We start from the raw sequence: 22960 nt of genomic DNA on the forward strand, positions 1-22960 counted from the left end.
GGCATAACTATATTAATTACAATCACATTCCTAACCAGCATAGCTATGCAGATACAAAATCTGTGGGTAGACCAGGCATTCTAGCTCACGAAAGCTTATGCTCAAATAAATTTGTTAGTCTCTAAGGTGCCACAAGTACTCCTTTTCTTTTAGCCTTTCCCCTGTACACCTTTGGAAGGAGACTGAATTGAGGGTAGGCTCTTGTTCGTAGTGTCATGTCACACCAGCATTACAGAACCTTGTGATCCATACACAGCTACTATCCTATCCTAAGCTCACTGGGCTTACTTTGTCAGCGGCTGAGAGTCGCGTCCAGGGTTTGTCCGCCCTCCTGTCATAGTCCTGAGCATCTGCCACTTCCACGTAGTCACTGAAGCGGATGAGGATCTTTTTCTCACGCAGCTCTTCCACTGTGGGCCTTTGGCTCAGCTGCAGGTACAGGGGGAGAAAGGGCACCAAAACTTAATTCCTCCCAACTCGTCAGTGTTAGTCATTGAGTTATTTTACAGGCAGAATGATCATAATGATAGTAGGTCCCAGTGGTAACATGGCCAGCTTCATTAGTTTTAATTACCTTCTGCATATTCACTGGCTGGAAGACATGCCACTGTTTTGCCTTCTGAATCCCAGATATGAGGGTGCAAAAAGGCCCTAGAGTTGGAGTAGCTGGTTGCAGGAGGATCCCTCTGTGGCACAGTTGGCATAGCAATTTATATGCCATCCCTCCTACGGCTGGAGTAGGGGCAGTAGGTTGGGGAGGGAGTGTGGCTGGAACATTCCTATGCTTCATTGATCCCTGGCTGCTGCTGATACCCAGCAGAAGTCAAGCTAATACCAGAGACTGGCCCAGTGCACAACAGACACAGGAAGATTAGGAGAGCACAGAGGTGACTAGCCACCTTCACGCACCTCCTAGGGAGACCAGACGTCCGATATTATCAGCACTGTCGCAGTATAAGGGGCTTTGTCTCATATAGGCAACTATGTTCCCCCCTCCCCCCAAAAAAAGTGTCCCGATTTTTTACACTTGTTATTTGGTCACCCTAGCACCTCCCCACACCCACGCCCACTCCTGGGTTGTGATGTGTGCTCTTTTGCTGTACCGGAGGTTGCAGGCTGAGGAAGTGAGCCTATCCCTTTTTGAATTATGATCTAAAGGTGACAAAGCGCCATAACTTACCATTGTAATACCTCATGGAAAGGAAGGCAGGATGGCTTTTGCTCATTTAGCTTTTCACTTTATGTTTTAGTTTGATTTTTTGTCACAGTATATTGGATTTTTTAACAGATTATATTGAGTACAAGCAAAAATGTTCAGGCACATATTGCATCATGTCAAGAAACCATCTTCATTGTTCCAAAGCAATTTTTCTGAGTTCTGCAGAAATGTAGGCCAACCATGCTTAAAAACACAAATCAGAAATAATATGCCCATAGTCCACACATACTGTAGTCATGTATCCAAGGGCAGAATTTGGCTGTAAGGGATTTATTCTCTTTGAATGCACAGAATTGCCATTACTGTCAATTGGAATTATATGTACTTTTCTAAAGAAGAGACTATATATACATATTCGATGCAAACAGTTGCATTAATCCAGCATTATAGCTGAACAGTTAAACTTACAGTATGTAAGAAACTGCAAAAATTAAAATTCCAATAGCAATTTTAATTTGGCAATGTTGCCCATATGATAAGCTTTATGGCACAAATACATTCTATATTACCTTAGACCTTAGTCCATCCTGTGCTTTGCTGCACATTGGGCTACCCACATTTGCCAACCTTGCCTGTTAACTGCTCTTCTCTCCAAATCTTCCCATTTCATGTTGAGGTGCTGGATGTTGTTCAGAACTGTTCGTTTCCACGTTATTCGCAGTCTTCCTCTCTTTCTTCTTGCGTTTTCTGGCTTCCATTCAAGGGCGGTATATGGTAAGTGTTCTTTTTTCATTCTCAGCACATGTCCCAGCCACTGATGTCTTCTTTTGTAGATTATCTGTGAGAGGGTGCCTTGTCCAGTAATTTTCCTGACTTCTTCATTCATCTTCCTATCTCTATATGTTATTCCCAATATTCTTCTCAGACATTTGTGATGAAATGCAACAAAATATGATGGAGGAGAAAGTGCCAGAAGAATGGACCCTCGGTATCATAATTAAGTTACCAAAGAAAGGTGATCTAAACAATTGTTCAAATTGGAGTGGAGTAACACTTCTACCTGTCACAGGAAAAGTATTAGCAGCAGTCCTCCTGAACAGAATGAAAGGAAAGATGGATACCATCCTACGTGAACAACAATCAGGATGTAGACAAGGGAGATCATGCACAGATGCTATTTTCTCCCTGAGACGGATTATTGAGACCACAGTTGAATTCCAAGGCAGTCTTGCCATCAATTTTGTGGACTTTCAAAAGGCATTTGATAGTGTAAATGGAGAAATAATGTGGAAAATTGTGAAACAATACGGAATTCCAACAAAATTAATCAACATTATGAAGGCATTCTACGCCAACTCAAAGTGCTGCATTAAAATGGAAAATGGATTGAGTAAGCCATTCAACATTTTATATACATAACATGCTACCCAGTTAACTAGAAAAACAGAAATGGTAAATACTACACATGTGCAACATAGCTGAGCTAATAGTGCTGGGATAATCTTAATTTTTGCATTTCTTAATTTTGACTAAAAGTTTCAAATAAGCCGAAGGGCAACATTTTCAAAAATGCCTAAGTGACTTAGGAGCCTAAGTCCCATATTCAAAACTGACTGAGGCCCAGATCCTCAAAGGTATTTAGGCTGTCAACCAATTCGAGTTAGGTGCCTACACTTCTTTGAGGATCTGGCCTGTACATACCTCCCCGCTGAAATTCTAGTGACTTTCAATGAGCTTTAGGCTCCTAAGTGCCTAAATTGTTTTTGAAAATCACTTAGATGGTTTGAAAATTTACCCTTTGTGATTTCTGTGCAACTCCAATGGTGCATTAACAGTTTTTCCTCAATGTTACATTTCCTAAGCTTTTTAAAGAATCAAAGATAAAAAAAAGCCCATACTTGATGATGATACCATTTCAATGGTAACAATTAGGCTTTCGTGTTCACATGTCGCTGGGGTGAATGGGGCGAATTCCTATGTTTGCTGCTGCTACTGTATGGATGAAAATAATTTTCTGCAAGGCTGATCTAATAGGGAAGAAGCTTATTGCAGAATATTGCTGATGCAGCCAAAATTTCTTATTACAACAGAAAAAAGAAAGATTACTATTTGCAGAATATTGCTGATGCAGCCAAAATTACAGAGATCCTAAAAGCAGCTGTTCTCTCTCACACCATGTTTTGATATGAAGTCAGAGTTTTATGGGAGGATTTTGTGGTGTGTATTTCACTAAACAATTAGGTTTCAGAGTAGCAGCCGTGTTAGTCTATTCGCAAAAAGAATTCGCAAATTTGTTAGTCTCTAAGGTGCCACAAGTACTCCTTTTCTTTTTACTAAAACAATTACAATCACTTTTACGCAAACTGTACTAACAGTGGCCTGAGAACAGTAGCTACTCCCTATGCCCAATCCCACGCTCAGGAAAAACAGCAGACACTGAGCATGCTGGGTCGGGCGGGGAAAATGCACATTGTGATGTCAAAGCAGGGCTTCATTAAACTCTGCTAATAACATCGCAGGCCATCTTGTTTTTTGAAAACAACAGTGCATCTCGGCTTGTATAATATTTTTTGCTACTTTTGTGAACTATTTGTTCTAGATAATAATACAAAGCTATCTTTGGGATGCACAGTACTTTGTCAGTCAAGCTGAAAAGAGAAATGTGTAAAAAGTACAACTGTCTCTGTGGTTCTGTCCACACTACAGAGATAACCAACAACCAGTAAGGTTGGCTGAAACCTGATTATGTTATAAACACACTCTCTTATTCCTTATCAGGACAGAAAAAGCAAAACCACCACCTGCAAAACATGGTAAGGAGCCATTTATAGCCTATATCAGGGTTAATACATGGTTCTCGAACATGTTTTTTTTCTGTCCTCAAAAGCAAGAAAAACAAAACATGTTTGGGTTGTAACCATGGTTATTTTTATCTTGTAGATGGTCCTTCTCTCTCTGTATTACAGCTCACATCAAATATAATTGTGAATTATGTGTTAGGGGTTACGTACATGTTAAAATAATAGAGAAACAAATGCTGTCAACTCTGTTAACATTAAAACATTGCTGTTCAGGCAGCTCTGCAGCAGTTAAACATGATTATTTCTCCTCTAAATTTTTATCTAAACCACAAATGAACCAGTAAGAAAATACCCAAACCACCCCTACATTTAAATAATATCAAGGCAAGAACAAAAAGCAAGGACATTCAAAGATAAGGTTGACACTCCATCTTTATTTGAGTCAACGTGCCTCTTTTCCTTACAACATGAATTAAGGAAGTGTCAGTGTGTCTTTTCATTTCTGAGCTCTTTTCAGTTCATGACAGACCTTGGTCGTTATTTAAAAGTAGAGATTTTATCTTTGGTATTTAATGCCCTATTTATATAGTAGGGGATGACATTTGATCAAAAGATGAAAGCCTGTAAACTACATGCAATTTTTAAAAGATGGATTCAAAGGAAACACTGAAGTCAATTTTTACAGATTTTCACTAATAAATTACTGCAGTCCTTTTGGGGTGAGGGAAGGCTTTTTTTATACACTGGTTTTTCTTTCATAGCTCCTTGCCCTTTTAACCTGGTTTAATATTTTGGCGATGTTGCCGTACTAAATTATTTGCTTATTTTCCCTGCAGGAGGCAGACATGAGGATGTCATTTGATGCACCATGGCATACAGTGCCAAGCTAGTGCGTGGGTATATGGGTGGGTGGTGCTTCTCGCATGTCAAGGAGGCACAGGTGCCAAGCGGCTTCAATGCCATGGAACTTTGAAGTTTATTTCATTAAGTTGTGTTTGCTCAAAATTGCAACAAAGGCTTGAAAAGCTTAGGAGTAGGGCTTGTACACGCTATGGTAATACAAAGAATATTGATAATTATACATACACACATATATATATTTTTATATATAATTTTTATAATAAAAATCATATTTACACACACTAAATACTCAGTACGTTAAACCAAATAAGGACCTGATAATAATAAATAAAATAAGAGACTACTACAAAGAATGTGTGTGCTTTAGATAGACTGCAATAAATAAGGCGGCTATTTACATAGTTAACATACTGATCTGTTAGCAATTCGTTTTCGTTCTATTTCGATTAAGTCCTGTTATTTACAGTCTCTCTTAGGGCCCAATACTGCACAGGATGAGCACCTCTTGTGCCCTGCTAAGCATCCTCAGCTCCCGGTGGGTCTGATTCTCCAAGGTGTGGAGAACCCTCAAATCCTACTGATCTCAGTGCCAGTTCAGGATGCTTTGAAGCTCAGTACTTTGCAGGGCTGGGTTCTTAAGCAGAAAAACAGTATATACCACTTCAGCGTTTGTTCTTGGCAAGGACATTCAGGTTATTTGCTTTGAAACCTTTGCTGGGAATTTAGTTTATATCTCCTGAGCGACAGTATCTTGGGTCAAAAGTAACTACTTAGTGGACAACTAGTAAACCTGATGACTGCCTCCTCATAATGGTCAGGTGGGATACGTCACCATTATAAAAAAAGTGAAACTTGCTCCAAGCATTCAGTCAAGAACCTGACAAAACTGTTGCTTAATGAAGGTGGTCTACTCATAAAGATGGAGAAGAATTGTACCCAGGGGATGAAGCCCTGGCTTCATCAAGTCAATGAATGTTTTGCTACAGACTTTAATGAAGCTAAGCTCTCTCCCAGTGTGCTTAGGGATGCTTTGGGGCAGTGTTTTATGATGGGAAGTTTCCTAAAAAAGCTGGTGTTCACTAGCACAGGTTTCACTGTCAATATCTGGAATGAGCATTTTTTAAGCAGAGGGAATTCTCATTGCTCCCATTTGTGATGGCAAGGAGATATGCATGTATCTTTTCCTCCTTCTGGGTGTATACAGGGGGGGCCTGTATGTGAATATTGGGGAGTTGGGGAATGTAATCCCTTGGGCTGGATATTGGTCTCACATTAGGGAAATTAGGAGGAACGTCCCTGAAGTCAATAGAGTTCCATCAGTGTAAATGAGATCAGAACCAGCCCTCTGTATGGAAGGGGGGAGGGGGCAGGGGAAGAAGGGGATTTCTTTCAATGTTGTCAGCAGCTAATTTCAATCTTTGATAACAACCCCATTTGCAAGCTAAAACAAAATAAAGTTCTGTCTCCTCAGGTTAGCAAACCAAACCACCGATCCCCTGTATAGCAATGAATAACATAGTGTTCAGCAATCTGTCCTGGGGATCTTACTGGGTATGCAACTAAATGCTGAACTTGCTCTGTATTTCTACTGTAATAGCAGCTGAGGGCTTGTCTATACAGGGAATTCATGGGAAAGTCAGTGCGAAATAGCAAGGATGTGAATTTAAAGTGCAATAGCTATTCTGCACTAGCTCCCCATGTGTACACTCTTACTCTGCACTAAGAGTGCCTTTGTGGGGTTAGCTTAATCCACTTCCAAAGTGGATAAATCTATATCAACTAAGGAATTGTTAGTGTGGAGTAAGAGTGTTCACATGGGAAGCTAGTGCAGAATAGCTCTTCTGTACTAGCTATTATGGGCTTTTCCCCACAGGTGACAAGCCCTAAGATGTTGCTGTAGCCCATCACTTAATCATTATCTCCTTAGGGTTCTATGGAAGTTCTAATGGGGTGTTTACTCTCATACTATCCACCCCAGTTTCCATCAAAATTCGTGCACCACTAACAGACGATAAATTCCTTGCAGCGTTTCCCAATGGCTCAGAATCTCTAAAGAAGGGTACTCACCTGTAATCAGAATTCTTCAAGATGGACTCTGCAGGGTCACACACTTTGGATATACCAGTGGCGGAGGTCATACTGGGGTAGCTTCTAGTAGCAGTGTCTGTTGGAGTGCCCCCTTCCTCGTGGCTCTGAATGGCTCGGGGGCAGGGCTATACCATGGGTGCACGGTGTGCCAACCACCTAAGTTCTTTTCATTACCCCCCTCAGGTACAAAACTAAAATTAGGATTCTGAGGAAGATGGGGAGGTGGACAGGGGAGTGCGAATGTGCAGAGTCCATCTTGAAGAACTCCTGTTACAGGTGAGTAAACTTCATTCTTCCTCAAGTGGTCTCTGCGCATCTGGGGAGTTTGTCAAGCAGCATTATGCTCTCTGGATGGTGCGATGAGCTGGCTTGCTTAAAAAAGAGACTGTCATATGGCATTACCAAATTGTGGATTTTACTTCTTCTTGCTCTTTGAACAGCAGCCATTGCCACCATCCTGGATGCATCTGGCAGGATGGGAACCCGCAGGATGCAACTGGTACAGCTTGTCTGATTTTTTTAAAATTGTCTGTCCAGATGATGGATTAGCCAGGTATTTACTGCAGACACTAATAAACCATCTAGAGCTGGCAGGCTAATCTTACTCCTAGAAAGTGAACCCAGAACACTGAAACCAGGCGTGCCATTTCTAAGTTTACGAAAGAGAGGGTTTAGAAAAATGGCAGGGCAAGGGGCACCCCTCTTGGACCCTGGTTTCTTTGCTGTCGTTAATTCTGACACATCAGATCCTTAGTTAAAAAAAACAAGAAGAGAAAAGAATAATGTAGAACGAATTAAAATCTAATTGAAGGCTGCTGTACAGGGAACGATCCAAAGACCTGGCAAAGCTCCTGGTCCATCTGCTAACATGGTTGGAAGGAACGAAGGCAGTTTGTGTGCCAGACCCTGACATTTGGAGCTGCAAGGGGAGGAGTGGGGCCAGAAGAATGCTCCCCAATGGGCACTGCTAACGGAAGATTCTGCTCGTTCAAGATGCACTGTCAGTTCATCCCAAGAGTGGGAATGTGCAGAGGTCACCTGAAGAAGAACATGTAGTTTTGGCCCCGTTTTCAGTAAGACGCTGCAGGGAAGGCTGAGGCATGACAGCTGGGCAATGTATTTACACTATCCAGGGCCAAGAAAGCCTGCATGGTGATGAGCGCTATGCAAATAACTAGATAGAGATGTATGTATATAGTGAAATCCACAAGCTGGCATTAGACTGCCAGGACAACATGGGCAAAAAAACAGTTTACAAAACCAAACTGAACTTTCTGTGGGTTAGGCTATCAGCATTTGAGCCATACAGGAAACTACTGTTGCGTTTTAAGTTGCGATAGGAAAGGAGGAGGCGGAAATAATCTGTATACACTCCCCAACAACCCCTGTGATGTTCATCTGCAGCCTCTGCTGTCTTCCCTCACCATCCTGAAACTCCTTGATGCTTCCTGCTGACCCACTCCCTGTCTCTCCAGTGCTTCGCTTACTCTGAAGTTTTTGATCCATCTACATGGCCCTCAGACCATGATCCATTCTTAAGGATTTCCACACATTCCTCAGGAATGCGTTACTCTGTCTCTGATTTATTTCAGGTTTTAGATTTACAGTAAATCTAAGTTGCTCTTTGAATCGCACTGAGGATTTCTGTGTAATGAAGCTTGTGAAATCATCAATGGCTCCTGTCCAATCCTTTCTAGGCTGAGAAGAGGTCTCCATTTGGATGTCTGTATTAAAAACGTAACCTTTAACAGTTTGCCCATGGGGTGAAATCTCATTTCCTTATAGTGTGTCTTATTTCAATATATCATCATCATGCTGTGACAAAAGGCCAGCCCTAGAAGATTTTCAAGGACACCGTCAGTGGTGCTCGCAGCCACACACATATTATGCATAGTCCATAGCACTGGCAGGGGTACTAGTTGGGCAGCAGGTTTGCCCAGAGATGTGTGTGTCGGGGGAGAAGGGGCAGTTTGTCTTAGGCCTCCCATTTAAGAGGGGGGCCCCCAAATCAAATGGTGTTGCAATCTGGTATGTGAGGTCACAAAGCCATGCAGGTTTGGCTCAGTGGCTCCTGGATGGAGTGGCTGCTGGGCAAACCTGAGGGTGATTGTGATCCTGTATGCCAATTTGCAATGCTCAGAGCCAGGAACTGGGCTCAGCCCCCTGGGATAGGTGCCCAGCCACTGCAGGGTGAGAGTGGTTCACGTGAAGAATTTCTGGAGGTGCCCCTGGACACCGAAGAGGAACTGTTCCACTGAAGACAGTATGGTCTCACAAAACCAGATGGGTAACAATTTGTGTTGTTTAATGTTCTTAGAGTTAAGAAACTTTAGAATGGAAACTACAGAAGCATCTTTCCCTGTTGTTGTTAGACATACAAAGCTACTTGAATAAAGCTCTGCATATATTTCTTCACTTTGAATTTGCTGTGTGTGTGTGTGCATGTGCACGTGCATTAAATACCACCCGGAAACAGGCAGGTATGTATAGTGGAATAAACATTTGGAAACACCAGTTAGCTGTGTCCATGATCTCAGGTTTAACATTCTTTGCTAATTAGAGTCCAGTACAGCTGGGCAGAGAGAACCTGCCATGGTACTCAAGATGCAGAGACATATCTGGGCCATATTCATGAAAGTGAGAGCTGGGGGAATAATTGGAATCTTTCTGAAATTCACCAGGTACTTGGCATTCCTAATTGTTATTTGTAAACTTTCTAACTTTATTCATTCCTTCTCTCTAGTGATTTCTGAGCATTTGTTCTCTACAGGGACACAGTACATTCGTAGATCACAGGAAAATCCAATATTAGTGAAGTACTATGGTTCTTTCTGTACAATTACAGACAATTAGAAGCTGTCACTAGAACAGTTAGTTTACAGATTGAAAACAGATAAACAACCTAAGCCATGTATCCACTTAGGGCTTAATCCCAGGAGCTTTCCATGCACAAAGCTCCCACTGAAATTCAGTGTGATTATAGTATGTGTAGAGCTCATGAAATCAGATCCTTATTTAGTAAAAGTCCAAAAAGGGCCAAAAGGAATGTGTCTAGAGTGGGATATGAGCATCAAAGAACCTAGTTTAATAGGAACGGAGGGTGTGCAGTACCAGGCTCAACTGTTGCTATTGTTTGCAAGTGCGAACAGGAACTGCCTGTCAAGTAACTGAAATCTTCAGGCTCACAGGTACAGTTGCAGTTATACAGTAGACCAGTGGTCATGAACTGGTCGATCGTGATCGACGGTCGATCCTAGAGGATCTCCCAGTTGATCACGATCTCCGGCGGCACAGCGGGGCTGCCACTAAGACAGGCTCCCTGCCTGTCCCAGCCCCATGGCGCTCCCAGAAGCGGCCAGCGTATCCCCAGCGGGGTCTCCCTCCATGCGCTGCTCCTGCTTGCAAGCGCTGCTGCTGCAGTTCCCATTGGCCAGGAACGGGAAGCTGTGGCCAATGGACGCTGCAGGGGTGGTGCTTGCAGAGAGGGGCGGTGTGCAGAACCATGTGCCACCCATTCCTGTCCAGGATCCTCAGGGGCAGATTGGCCTAGGGTAGGCAGGGAGACTGCCTTAGCAGCAGTCATGCTGCACCGCTGACCGGGAGCTGCCGGAGGTAAGCGCTGTCCGGTGGGAGGCTGCATCCCAAGCCCCAGCCCTGAGACCCCTCCCAGAGCCAGCACCCCGTACCCCCTCCTGCACTCCAACCTCCTGCCCCAGGCTCAGCCCAGAGCCCCCTCCCACACTGCGAACCCCTCAGCTCCAGCCCAGAGCCCGCACCCCCTCCCAACCCGCAACACCCTACCCCAGCCCGGTGAAAGTGAGTGAGGGTGGGGGGGGTGGAGTGAATGGGGCGGGGCTTTGGGGAAGGGGCAGGGCCTTGGGGAAGGGGCAGTGTAGATCCTGGGTTGTCCTTAAATACAAAAAATGATCTTGGGCATAAGAAGGTTTGAGAACAATGCAGTAGTCAGAACACTTTAGTCCTTGTAGCGGTGACCTCTTCAGTGCAAGTAGCTGCTCTTACCTTCTGCATTTCCTGAAGGGCGGATATGTGGAGCGGAACTGTACAGTGACAGGGCAAGTTGGTGTATGAAAGGCAGATTCTTTGGCAATTATTTGTGTGTGTGTGTAATGTTTCTATCTTGCATGTCTGTTTAGCAAATAGCACTATCATTTGGACTGGATTCCTGTATATGTTTGCCAGTCTAAATACAACAAGAATGAAAGACTTGGAAAATGATATTTGCAATTTCTGTGCAGAGATTAACAGGAGCTTTGCCTTGAAGAAGGTGCAATGTGAATTGATTCTTTTCCTCAAACATCGGTGAATTGATTCTTTTCCTCAAAAAGCAGGATGGCAGTGAAAGTGTACTTAGCCTTGTTGTCAGGATTTTTTTTTTTAAACATTACAGCTCAGTGGGCCAGATCCTCAGCTGTAAATTCGCATACCTCCATTGACAAGATAGAGCTATGTTGATTTACACAGACTGAGACTCTGGGCCATTATTTCTAAGGGTGAAAGAAGCCAGGTTGGACAGAAGACGAACCGACCCAAAAATTAGCCTGGAATTAAAACTTTTTTTTTTTCACATTGCAACATATATCCTGTTTATAGCCCTTTCTCAGTTTTATTATTTATATATTTTACTACTCTCTATTCAACTTCTTGGTGTTTATAAAATTGTTTGGACAAGAGAATTATTTTACAGTATGAGTTCTCAGTGGTGCTTCTTCCATCTCTCTCCTCATATGGGAAATATTGATACAAACTGCCAAACAAACTTTATTTAAAAACAACAGGCAAGGTCCTTAATGAATATAAATTAGCATAGTGCCGCTAAAATCAATGGCTCTATGACAGTGGTGGGCAACCTGCGGCACTTCAGGGTAATCCGCTGGTGAGCTGCGACACAGTTTGTTTGCATTGACCATCCTCAGGCACGGCCGCCCGCAGCTCCCAGTGGCCAATGGGAACTGTGGGAAGTGGCAGAGGGCTGCAGGTTGCCCACCACTGCTCTGATGATGATTCACACCAGCTCACCAAGTATATATAAAATTACTACTGTTTACCCTTAAGAGTAGAATCATAGATGGAAAAGACCTATTAGGTCATCTAGTCCATCCTCTTCTGCCAAGACAGGATTGTTCCCTTTCCTGCATTACACACTATCTCTACTGCTTTGTTCCTATCTAGTTTTAAATGTCTCAGGCAACAGTTCTCGTCCATTAAAAGTCCATTCCCCAGTATAATGCGTCTTGAGTAGGATTTTCAAAAGCACTCAGCATTGTCTTAATGCTGCTCCTATAGAAATCATTAGGAGTCACTGACTTCAATGGAAACAGCATTAGACCAATGCTAAGCCTTTTCTCTTACTTGTTACTCCTAAGAAATGCTTTCCTGCTCTTGAGCCTAAATTTTCCTTTGCTTATTTTCATTCCATTATTTCTAATAATTGCCCTGGAAGTTCCCAGTGATGCTTCTCTCTTTCCCCTGGGTTTTCACCCTTAAAATGCATAGACAGTTGTTTAAGATTTCGTTCAATAATATTTTAAGTTCTCTTTTTAAAAAGAAAAGAAAAAGGCAAAGGTTTATGCAGTCAGTAAAAAGTTCCAGCTGGACTACAACAGTATAAAAGTTGCCTCTCACCTTGCGTGTTAATCTTCTCTTTATCTCCCGTTTTTCCTCCTGCTCCTCTTGCTCATTCCGAGCTAGAAAAAGATTTACATGATTCTAGACTGTTGGCATGATCAAAATGCACAGTATGCAACAAATAAGCCTCTACGTCAGTAAACTTATGGATAGGGCCCTCCAAATTCACGGCCCATTTTGCTCAATTTCACAGTCACAGGATTTTAAAAATCGTAAATTTCATGATTTCAGCTTTTAAAATCTGAAATGTCATGGTTTGTAGGGATCCTGACCCAAAAAGGAGTTGTGTGTGTGTATGCCACAAGGTTATTGTAGTGGGGGTTGTGGTATTGCTACCTTTTTATGCTGCTGCTGGTGGTGGCACTGCCATCAGAGCTGGGCAGCTGGAGAGCGGCAGCTGCTGGCTGGGATCCCAGCTCTGAAAGCAGAGTCACCACCACCAGCAGCGTGAAAATAAGGATGGCATGGTATGATATTGCCACCCTCTGCGCTGCGGCCTTCAGAGCTGGGCCCTTGGTCAACAGTCACCACTCTGGCTGCCCAGCTCTGAAGACAGCAGCACAGAAGTAAGGATGACATGGTATGGTATTGCCACCCCTATTTTTGCACTGTTGCTGGCTGGGTACCTGGCCAGCAGCCACCGCTCTCCGACCACTTAGCTCTGCAGGCAGTGCAGAAGTAAGGCTGGCAATACTGTGACCTCCTTAAAATAACCTGGTGACCCCCCTGCCACTCCTTTTTGGGTCAGGACCCCCAATTTGACAAACACTGGTCTCCCCCATGAAATCTGTATAATATAGGGTAAAAGCACACAAAAGACCAGATTTCATTGGGGAAAACCAGATTTCACAGTCTATGGCGTGTTTTTCATGACCGTGAATTTGGTAGGGCCCTACTTATGTTTCAGGGCTTGTCAGATGCAGAGAAAGTGCTTCTGGGAACAGCAAACTTCCCTACCCACTTGCTACTTCACTTCCTTCTGTGTCTCATGAAATATCCACATCTTCTGCCTCAGTGAATTTTACTTCTTTGTGTGTTTCACTCTCTAGCATTACCAGGCAATCAGCCAGTGCTTCAGAAACCATTGTCTGCATTCTGGTGGCCTAGCGGTGGCCAGTGATAATACAGCTAGCCTCTGAGAAGAATAGGCTGAGAGGGCAGGAGCTCGGGAGGAAGCAGAAGTATTTTTCCCCTGGCCACAGAATAATTTGTCCACAGCTACTCAGTGGAGGGTCTGGAAATGAAACTCACAATAGAGGTACTGGGTAAAGTCCCACGCACAGCACACAGAATAGCCTGCCATTATCTGAGCTATTGTCTAAGAGCGTGGTGAGAAGGGCCTTCTGATGGGGTCTTGCATAGCACAGCACAGGAGCACAACAGCCAACACTGGGGGCAACACGCTTCACAAACTAAAACCAAATAGGCCACATGGCAGTTTCTTACCAAGAAAAGCCTGTATCACAAAGGCTCAGGAAAGTAATATCTAGCTCTGCCAGCTCTATTAAACTTTCACAAGCCTCATTGATCCCTAAATTTAAAAAATAGGCTCAGGGCAAAACTTTCCAAAGCTCTTAAAAGTCACATTTTCAAAAGTGACTTAGGCACTTACAAGTCTAAATCTCACTGAAAGTCAGTGAGATGCAGGAATTTAAACAATGGGATGTAGGCTCCTAAGTCAGTTAGCGCTTGTCTTCACTGAGGAGTTAACCCGTGAATAACTTGAGTGTTGTCTGACCCAAGAGGGGATACCGGCTAGAATCAGCCCAACTTGTCAACTGCTAACACAATTAGTTTGTGTAGCGCAAGTGTTATTTCACAGTGTGTCCGGCTCTCACTTGAACTAGAATAACTTGAGAGGAGTTAACTCAAGTTAATTCTGCAGTGAGACCATATCCTTATTTAGACTCTTTTTGAAAACTTTACCCCATTGTCTAGGCACAATCATAATACACAGATAGCTTAGCTAACTAAGCAATAAGCCACAACAAAGTGTTCATTACTGAGCTGCTGGAGAGGACTCTTAAGGCTGAGTACCTTCAATGAGTCAAGAAATAATAATAATATACTATTGCTTTACACATATAGTCTATTGTATACAGTGCCTTTCCTCCAAGGATCTCAAAGTATTTTACAATTGTGGGTAAATATTACCCTGTTTTAGAGAAAGGGAAACTAAGGGTTGTTCTACACACAGTTTGAGCACTGATTTAACTGAACTGGTGTTGGAACCAGTGTAGCTCAATCTGGGCAAATCCCTTCTGTGGATATTCTTAAAACTTTCAGTTACCACCTGAATTAAGTTAAGCCAATTTAAGGCACTCAAACTAATCTAAAAGTGTCCACACCAGGAGTTTATTTAAAACGATGCAGTTAAACTGGTGTTCAAAGTGGGCATAGACCAGCCGTACAGCGCAAAAAAACTATTTGACTTGTCCATGATCACAGAGCAAATTGGAGGCAGAGCTAGGATTAGAAACCGAGTCTCCTGATTCCCATTCTGAGGCTCTAACCAGTACAGGAGAAATCCTGGCCCCAGTGAAGTCAGTTGCAAAACTCCCACCAACTTCAGTGGGACCAGGATTTCCCACTAAAAATGCAACAATTTAATACATGCTGTGCATTATCGTCTCCTATTATGATAAGGCTCTTTAATTTCAAATGACAGATTTCCAGTAATACTTTTAAAATAAAATTTTCTGGAGGAAGGAATTTCATGCTATAGCAGAAGGATAAGAAGACAGCAGGGGACAGATCCCTTTTCTATACTATTTGGAATACATGTATTGCTAAATTGTTTCTCTTTTTCTTCATTTTTTTTAAAGTTCCCTGCATAGTTTCTCCCTCCAATCAGTCTCCAATCAGACTGATTTATCGTCCCACACAAAATCTAACGAGCTGATCTTGTCAACAGTTTACTAACAGAAACAGTGCCATTGAGTAAATCTTTGAAGGATCAGGCTGTGAACTAGAAGAGGTAAACAGCTTCTAACAGGGTTCAGAATGGAACAAATTGGCTGAAAGGCTACAAATAAGTGTCGGAAAGGGCAGAAATGAGGCTTCTTAACAACTGCACTATTTTTCCTGTCTCCTTGTTTCCTTCAGCCCAGTTACCAAGCTGTAGAGACAACTGGGTAGGGTGAAACCTTTACCAAGTGAAAACTGGTCATTGGCAATTGTCCTTGTCTGAAGCCAGAAAGTGATTTCTTTATTTTAAAACATGGCTAACATTGATGAAGTCCTTTTAGATCTACAGAGCTTACAAAACTGTTGCTTTCTGTGTTTTGTTTTAAGTGGTCAGGAGATTCCCTCTCTCTCTCTAGTCTCTTTGTGTGAGAAGAACTGGAATTTTCAGGTCTGATGTCAGTGCCAGTGTGACATTTTGACTGAAATTGTGTCAGACCTATCAGATCCAATCTCATTGCCTTTTTACAGGGAATTCATGCTCATTGAAGATGCCAACCTGGCATCCTTAAAAGCTGAAGTCCTCTATTCATCACAGATACAGTCACCATGCAAGTTTCCTCACAAACTAATGTGTCTCACCCATGCCATAGAAGGACCCTCCGCATGGGTGAGCATCAGTTCAGTCTTCATGCTTATCCAGCACACAAAACTACAGAGTGCTGTCTTCCTCACCCAAGCTGCTTCCTGGCCATGACTCTTATTTAAGTCAATGGGAGTTGAGGGCATGTGGCATTTCATGGGAGGCCCTCAGCTTCTCTTCTGAGACAACCATAAGTTTACTAGTGCTGTCTGTGGCAGTGGGTTTTATGCTATGAGTACCTGTGCTTTTGGAATTCAATCAGCAAGACTATCTTATTCATTCCATCATAGTGGGGCTAGGAAATGGACAGGTGATCTTTGCATGAGCAAAGACTGGATGAGTAAATACATTTTGCCTCATTTTGTTTTTCCCCCATGGAACGGAAACTGACACAATTGCATTTGATACAAGAACACAGTGATGTCAAATGTGACAAGTGCATCAAGGAAATTTCAGCTCTAACCACAGAGGAAAACCAACTTACTTAACTTTGAAAAACACCATGTGTTCATTTACTGTATTGTGAATTGGGCTAATACAAATAGTTTCACTTGTTTGGGCTTAATTTTCTTGTTTCACATCATCCATCCGTCTGTCCATCTATCTGTGTTCTTATATATTTATTTAAATTGAGTCACTGAACTATTTAAGGGGAAGTGAACAATGCTGTCTTGTAATGCTTACCATACTGGTATCTGATGCTCCTTAGTTTGGATTTTTAATATTTGATGTTTTCATTACATAATATTTCAGTAATTTGTTCATCACGCAGGTGCTTCAGCAAAAGTGTGAGGAGATTTATAAATACAATTATTATTTAACAATTTTTTCCCCAGTATTTAGGAAATTTTTCATTTACCAACACAATGGAGTTCTATGGCAGATCTATGTTTTATTTAGGTGCCGAAGTGTAGTTCTAGATTTAGGGTAATAGTTTCATATGCACTTAAGTCACTTAGGAGCCCAAGTCCCATTTTAAAAAAATCCCTAAATGACTCAGAGGGATGAGTCCCAGTGAGATTTAGGTTCCTAAATTACTTGGGCACTTTTGAAAATTTTACCTGTAACAGCCTATCTTTAGATACCTAGGTTCTTAAATGTTGGCCATTAAGCCTATGGTTCAGACAATGCTGCCAAAGCTGCAGCCTGACCCCCCGTCTCCTCCCGCACCAGTATCAGTGTGGTGGTTACTGGTCATGTTCCAGTGCCAGGTGATGTGCAGTACCAGATGGTTCATGCTGACTGGGAATTCTGGGGTGATAATATGAGCTCTCTGGAGAATCTGGTTCTGGTAGGCTGACCAGATGTCCCGATTTTATAGGGACAGTCCCAATTTTTGGGTCTTTTTCTTATATAGGCTCCTACTATCCCCCACACCCTGTCCCGATTTTTCTCATTTGCTGTCTGGTCACCCTAGGTTCTGGACACATCGCCTCTTTTTCCAATCATTTTCCCCAGGAGACTGACTCCCTCTATCTGACATGGCATAGAAGTTTAGAGAGTATAGTAGGAGATGACACTCTCATAAGTGAATGATGACCCCATATCTGCTTAAATTGGCTCTGATAGCTAATCTAATCTTCTCTCTAGAACAGCAGTGGGCAAACTACTGCCCGTGGGCTGGATCTGGCCCATCAGGGCTTTTGATCTGGCCCGCGGGATTGCCCCCCGTGGTGCCAAAGGCCCAACGCCACTCTCAGAAGCGGCTGGCACCACGTCCCTGCGGTCTGGGGGGGCGCGGGGTCAGAGGGCTTTATGCGTTGCCCTTGCCTCCAGGCACCGCCCCCCGCAGCTCCCACTGGCCGGGAACGGGGAACTGCAGCCAATGGGAGCTTTGGGGGAGGTATCTGGAGGCGTGGGAAGGGCAGCGCGCAGAGTCCTGTGCCCCCCCATTCCCCAGGGGCCGCATAGGCCTGGGGCTAGGGCAGGTAGGCAGGCAGGCAGGGAGCCTGCCCTGGCCCTGGTGCATGCTGCTGCCACCCCAGAGCCACTTTAGGTAAGCAGCGCCGGGCCGGAGCCTGAACCCCTTCTGCACCCCACCCCCAACTCTCTGCCTGCACCTTATACCCCTCCTGCACCCCAACCCCCCGCCCTGAGCCTCCTGCCGCACCCCGCACCCCACCTAAACCCCAACCCCCTGCCCTGAGCCCCCTGCTGCACCCTGCACCCCTCCTGTACCCCAACCCCCTGCCCTGAGCCCCCTGCTGCACCCTGCACCCCTCCTGTACCCCAACCCCCGGCCCTAAGCCCCCGCATTCCCATGTACCCCAACCCCCTGCCGCACCCCGCACCCCTCCTGAACCCCAACCCCCTGCCCTGAGCTCCCTCCTGCACTCCGCACCCTTCCTGCACCCCAACCCATTTCCCTGAACCACGTCATTCACCCTGCACCGCTCCTCTGCCCCAATCCCTTTCCCTGAGCCCGTTCCTGCACACCACACTCCCTCCCGCACCCCAACCCCCTGCCCCGGCCCTGCATACAATTTCCCCACCCAGATATGGCTCTCGGCCCAATAAGTTTGCCCACCTCTGCTCTAGATCTATAGCTACCTGTCTATTCATGTGCCATATTTACAGAAAACCAATCACTGCAGTGCCAGCACATTTTATTCCCTAACTACACCACTAAAATATGTTAGAAATTTGATTTCATGTATTTAATCAATTAATTTTATTAATTTCTAAAGAGCTAATCACCCATTACATGCCTCTAGGATTCTGTTCAATGTAGAAATTAAAAAACAACAATGAATATACAATGTTTAACAATGGGATCCTACCTAAAGACACACTAAGGAATTTAAATGCATTATTTTACAATATTTTTTCTTGTAGCTTTTTTAAAATACTCTAGTTCCACGCTTCTGAAAGGATACAGGATACATCACCCAAGCAAGAGAGAGTCAGTGAAAATTGTATTCCTGCTGTTCTCTGCTTTCTTGCTAGTTACCTTCAAACAAACAGCTTTATCTTTTTTATATTTAAAACCATTTTGCTTTGATAAAAAATAAATGCCATACTTTTTCAATATCTGATTCGTTCATTAGAACAACTTGTTTCAGATTCAATCTTCCTCTCCTTGAAATCAGTGGTAAACTGGAAAAGGATCAGGCTGTCTGGGTGTTTTTTGTGGCTTTAAAATATCATTAATTACTTTAGGAATGTTGCAACTCCCCATAGGTTTGTTTCTTTAAAGGAACAATACAGATTAGAATTTAGAAACTGTGGGCTAAATCCTGAAGTCTTTACTGGATTTCAATGGGAGGTTTGCCTGTGTGAGAACTTTGGAAGATGACCCTCAGTTTGAATTTTCTTCTCAGACTGTTTATATTGGTTATCTTACTGAATGTCTTTTTACAGCCATTCCCACCCAACCACAGCTCTTATATATATTATTACTTATTTGTGATACAGCTACAGACTTGATTTGGTGCTTTATAAAAGACATTGAGCAGCTAACAAGTTCAATTCCGAATGGTACAAATGCTTACGTTTCAGAATGTTCCTCTGCTCCAGTTCCTCAGCAGTGGGCCTCTGGCTCAGTCGTCTGCGAAAAAAATCCAGGATCAGTTTTTGGACCATATCACTTCCTCCTTAGTTCAATGTGTATAAGAGCGACTTTGCGGCGCAAAAGGCAGAGAGTGAGACAATGACACTGCTCCATTATGTACACAGTATGTCCACACACTGCGTGATATTATGGAGTATACTTTGCTCTTCTATTTCCAACCCACAAAAAACAAAATGTGTTGTGTCATGTTAGACATGACCTTCCCACTCCCACCCTGGGTAAATCTGCTAAAAGTTAGGCTGTGCAGATTTCTTCACTTAATTTCCTTCCTTTCATGACCGTTTCCTGACTTTCACAAATATGACAAGTTTAGTTCTAGCTCCCTCCCTCCCTGCCCTCCAGTCTGCTGTGTGTGAGCCTCCCGACTGTACCCAGCTCGTCCAAACAGAGTTTGAACACAAAGCCAGTCCACAGAAACAAGGAGGCATGCTTAGGTTTCGCAGACTGCAGAACAATAGCAGCTCTTCTCCTCCTCCTCCATTCTCACTCCCTCCTTGGACAGCTTTATTAAATGTACTAATTACAAATGATCATGAATTGAAATCACTTGGCAGTCAACCTGTATGTAATACAGTCACAACAAATAAGATTTAATTACAAAAGGAGGACTGCAAACAGAAGCCATCAGAAAACTCCGACTGGAAAGCAAGAGAGCGCAGTGGAAAGGGGTATTAAAAAAACAAAGAAAACCAGCAAGATGACCTCAGAAATTAATATTTATTGAGCCTGCTCTTACACCCACTGAAGTCAATGGGAGTCTTGTCATTGCTTTCAATGGGAGCAGTAACAGAACATTAATCACCATCTAAAACATGAACTTGGGGTCTGATCCTGTGCTGAGTACCCTCCACACACAATGCAGTCATTTACATCAGGGAAGTTGATGACTTTCATTTAAATAAATGGAAGCTGAGGCAGCCTGATACGATGTAGGATCAGGGCTACTGTCTGATAAAATTTAGGAAATGATTTCAGGCTTCTCAGAACACACTGGCCCCCATCCGCAGCTGCAGCCAAAGACTGCACAGCACATCACAGGAGGGGAGTGCAGTAGTTTCTTCAAATCATCTTTGCACTCCATTGATCCTGGAGCTACTGTGTGCCAATCTGGTACCCAGGCATAAATTACAGCAGTCTGTGGACTGCTCTTCATTGTGCTCATTCCCTGTGGCCTCAAGGAGTTGTTACAGCAGCTGGGATTCACAGCAGTGCTGGGACTTCCTCTAGGCATACACCCTATGCCAGATGCTTAGTGGGGAACATGCCAGAGGTACCACCACTCAGCTCTGTGAAGATTCCCATATGCAGGGGGTATAATCCCATGGCCAAATATGCTGGTTTTATGATTCATTTACACCACTGCAGCAGCAAAAAGTGATCTTAATGCAGTTGAGAATTAGGACCATTAGCTTGGTCTCTTTGCCATGGTTGACTGGACAATTACGTTATTGGAAAAGTGCTGAAAATGAAAGAAACTCATCCTTAATTCAGAATGAATGAATGTTTGTAAAGCACTCTGAAAATGGAAAGTGCTATTCAAACACTATTATTTATTATCATTATCCTTAAGATACAGTAACCGTTGCTAACGGGATGTTTAGATAGTTCACCTTAGTGTTAGGAGGCCATTAAAAGCAGTTTATTACTAGCTGTGTGTGGAAATCAAAGAATAAAGTTACACAGTTTAGCTCGGCAATATGTAGCTCTATTGACTGAGTTACATAATGCTTCTTGTGCATCACATTGTGAGAGTTCTCAGGAAGATGCATCAGAGGAATGCTGAGGCCAAATTCCAGCCACTGAGCATCTGACTTTTCCACAGGGACAAACAGCACATGGTAAGAAAAAAGAGCAATCCCTGTGACTTTATGAGGAGGATGTTACTGTCAAGGGCCTTTTGCGCTCAGTAAAAAAACAAAATGGGATTAAAAAGGATCAGCTAAAAATCTCATATTTTTCAGTCATCAGAGTACGTGAAAGCTGGCCATTTCTGAGCACAGGGCCAAATCCTGTGACTCAGTTTTTGGTTGAGTGAGGAATGAGTAAAAACTGATTTAAGAACTCAAGCATTTAAGTCATAATGAAAAATGTACTCTCTAGGGCAAATCCTTAACTGGCATAAATCAATGTAGCTTCACTGAAGCAATAGAGCTACACTGATTTATACCAGCTGAGGGCCTGGCCCCTTGGCTTTATCTTCTGACAGGACCATCAGAAAAATTTAAATGGAGTCATGAGCACTATGCAACCTCTTTTGTAGTTTAGATTACCCAGCCTTTTGAGGCATGATCCCCTGAGGAGAGGGGAAATTTTCAGGAGGCTGGGAGACAAAGCAAGAGTTTTGGTATAAAAGACTAGGTTTATACTGACAGAGGGGCCTGCCTTTAGATCCAGCAAATGGACCTGACCTTTGGTCCAAGCAAGGATCCAACCCTGCTGAAAGGTTGGAAGAACTTTGCCCTGTCAGACTCCTCCATTTACTCAATAGACGACCACTGGTACATTCAGTATGTGATCCTTTGGCTATTTAATATGTTTTCTCTGTATGATTTTTTCCTTAAATAAATGTACTCTGCTTTGAAAGAGCTATGTAGTCACTTATAACCATTGGCATTCCCTGGTCACAGCCCTTGGAAAAAAAGTAAAGTGCAGGGGCTAGCCATTAGTCAGACCTGCCTGAGATAACTTCAGCTTAAAACCCGATCTGGGGAGAAAAGGGACACAGGTTCCTGCCCAGAAAGAGGTGCTGGCTGGAGCCTGAGAGGGCATTCCTTGAGCAGATCATGGAGGGAGTCAAAGGTGCAGTTACCCTGAAATTGTGACATACCTTTCCCCAAAATGATAGCTAGATAGTAAAGAAATGCTGTTCATGGCATTCCAAAAGTTTTCTGCAATCCAATACTAAGTATAGGTGATTAGAAGAGAACTAGGGAAGAGAACAATAATCAAATCTCATGTTTCCACGCATATGTTAACTGTTAGCAGAGGTCAGGAAAGAACTGCCTTCACACCTCCTGGCCCAGCAGTGCACAACTGGCTAAGTGCATTTATGAGGCTCAGGAGTTTCACTTTCTTCCACAGCATCAGTTTTTAACCATGGCTAGAAGTAGGATACCAAACTTGAGGTGCTTATTTTCCTATTGAGAATCAGCCTTCTCTAGTCAGTCTTCTCCAGTTAGGTTTATGAGATGGGGGAAAATACTGTCTTGTCAATTAATTAAGTTCTCAATTGCCTACATGCTAAACTGAAGGCTTCTCAAGCGAGGAATCCCTATCCAAAGAAGCAC

The 22960-nt window shown here is 43.2% G+C and overlaps 1 protein-coding gene across 12 annotated transcripts in view; it reads right to left on the reverse strand.

Moving 5' to 3' along the window:
- The window catches only part of PHACTR1 (phosphatase and actin regulator 1), a 450172-nt gene that overhangs the window by 16075 nt on the left and 411137 nt on the right, over positions 1-22960 (reverse strand). For all 12 annotated transcript variants that reach the window (XM_043507024.1, XM_038389709.2, XM_043507027.1 and 9 more), the window contains 3 exons: positions 19594-19649; positions 12553-12614; positions 289-429 (listed from right to left, as the gene is read on the reverse strand). In XM_043507024.1, coding sequence (XP_043362959.1) covers positions 289-429; positions 12553-12614; positions 19594-19649 — 259 coding nt within the window. The remainder of the gene's footprint in view (positions 1-288; positions 430-12552; positions 12615-19593; positions 19650-22960) is intronic.

The sequence above is a fragment of the Dermochelys coriacea genome, chromosome 2 (assembly GCF_009764565.3).
Source record: "Dermochelys coriacea isolate rDerCor1 chromosome 2, rDerCor1.pri.v4, whole genome shotgun sequence".
In the NCBI taxonomy this organism is placed as follows: Eukaryota; Metazoa; Chordata; order Testudines; family Dermochelyidae; genus Dermochelys; species Dermochelys coriacea.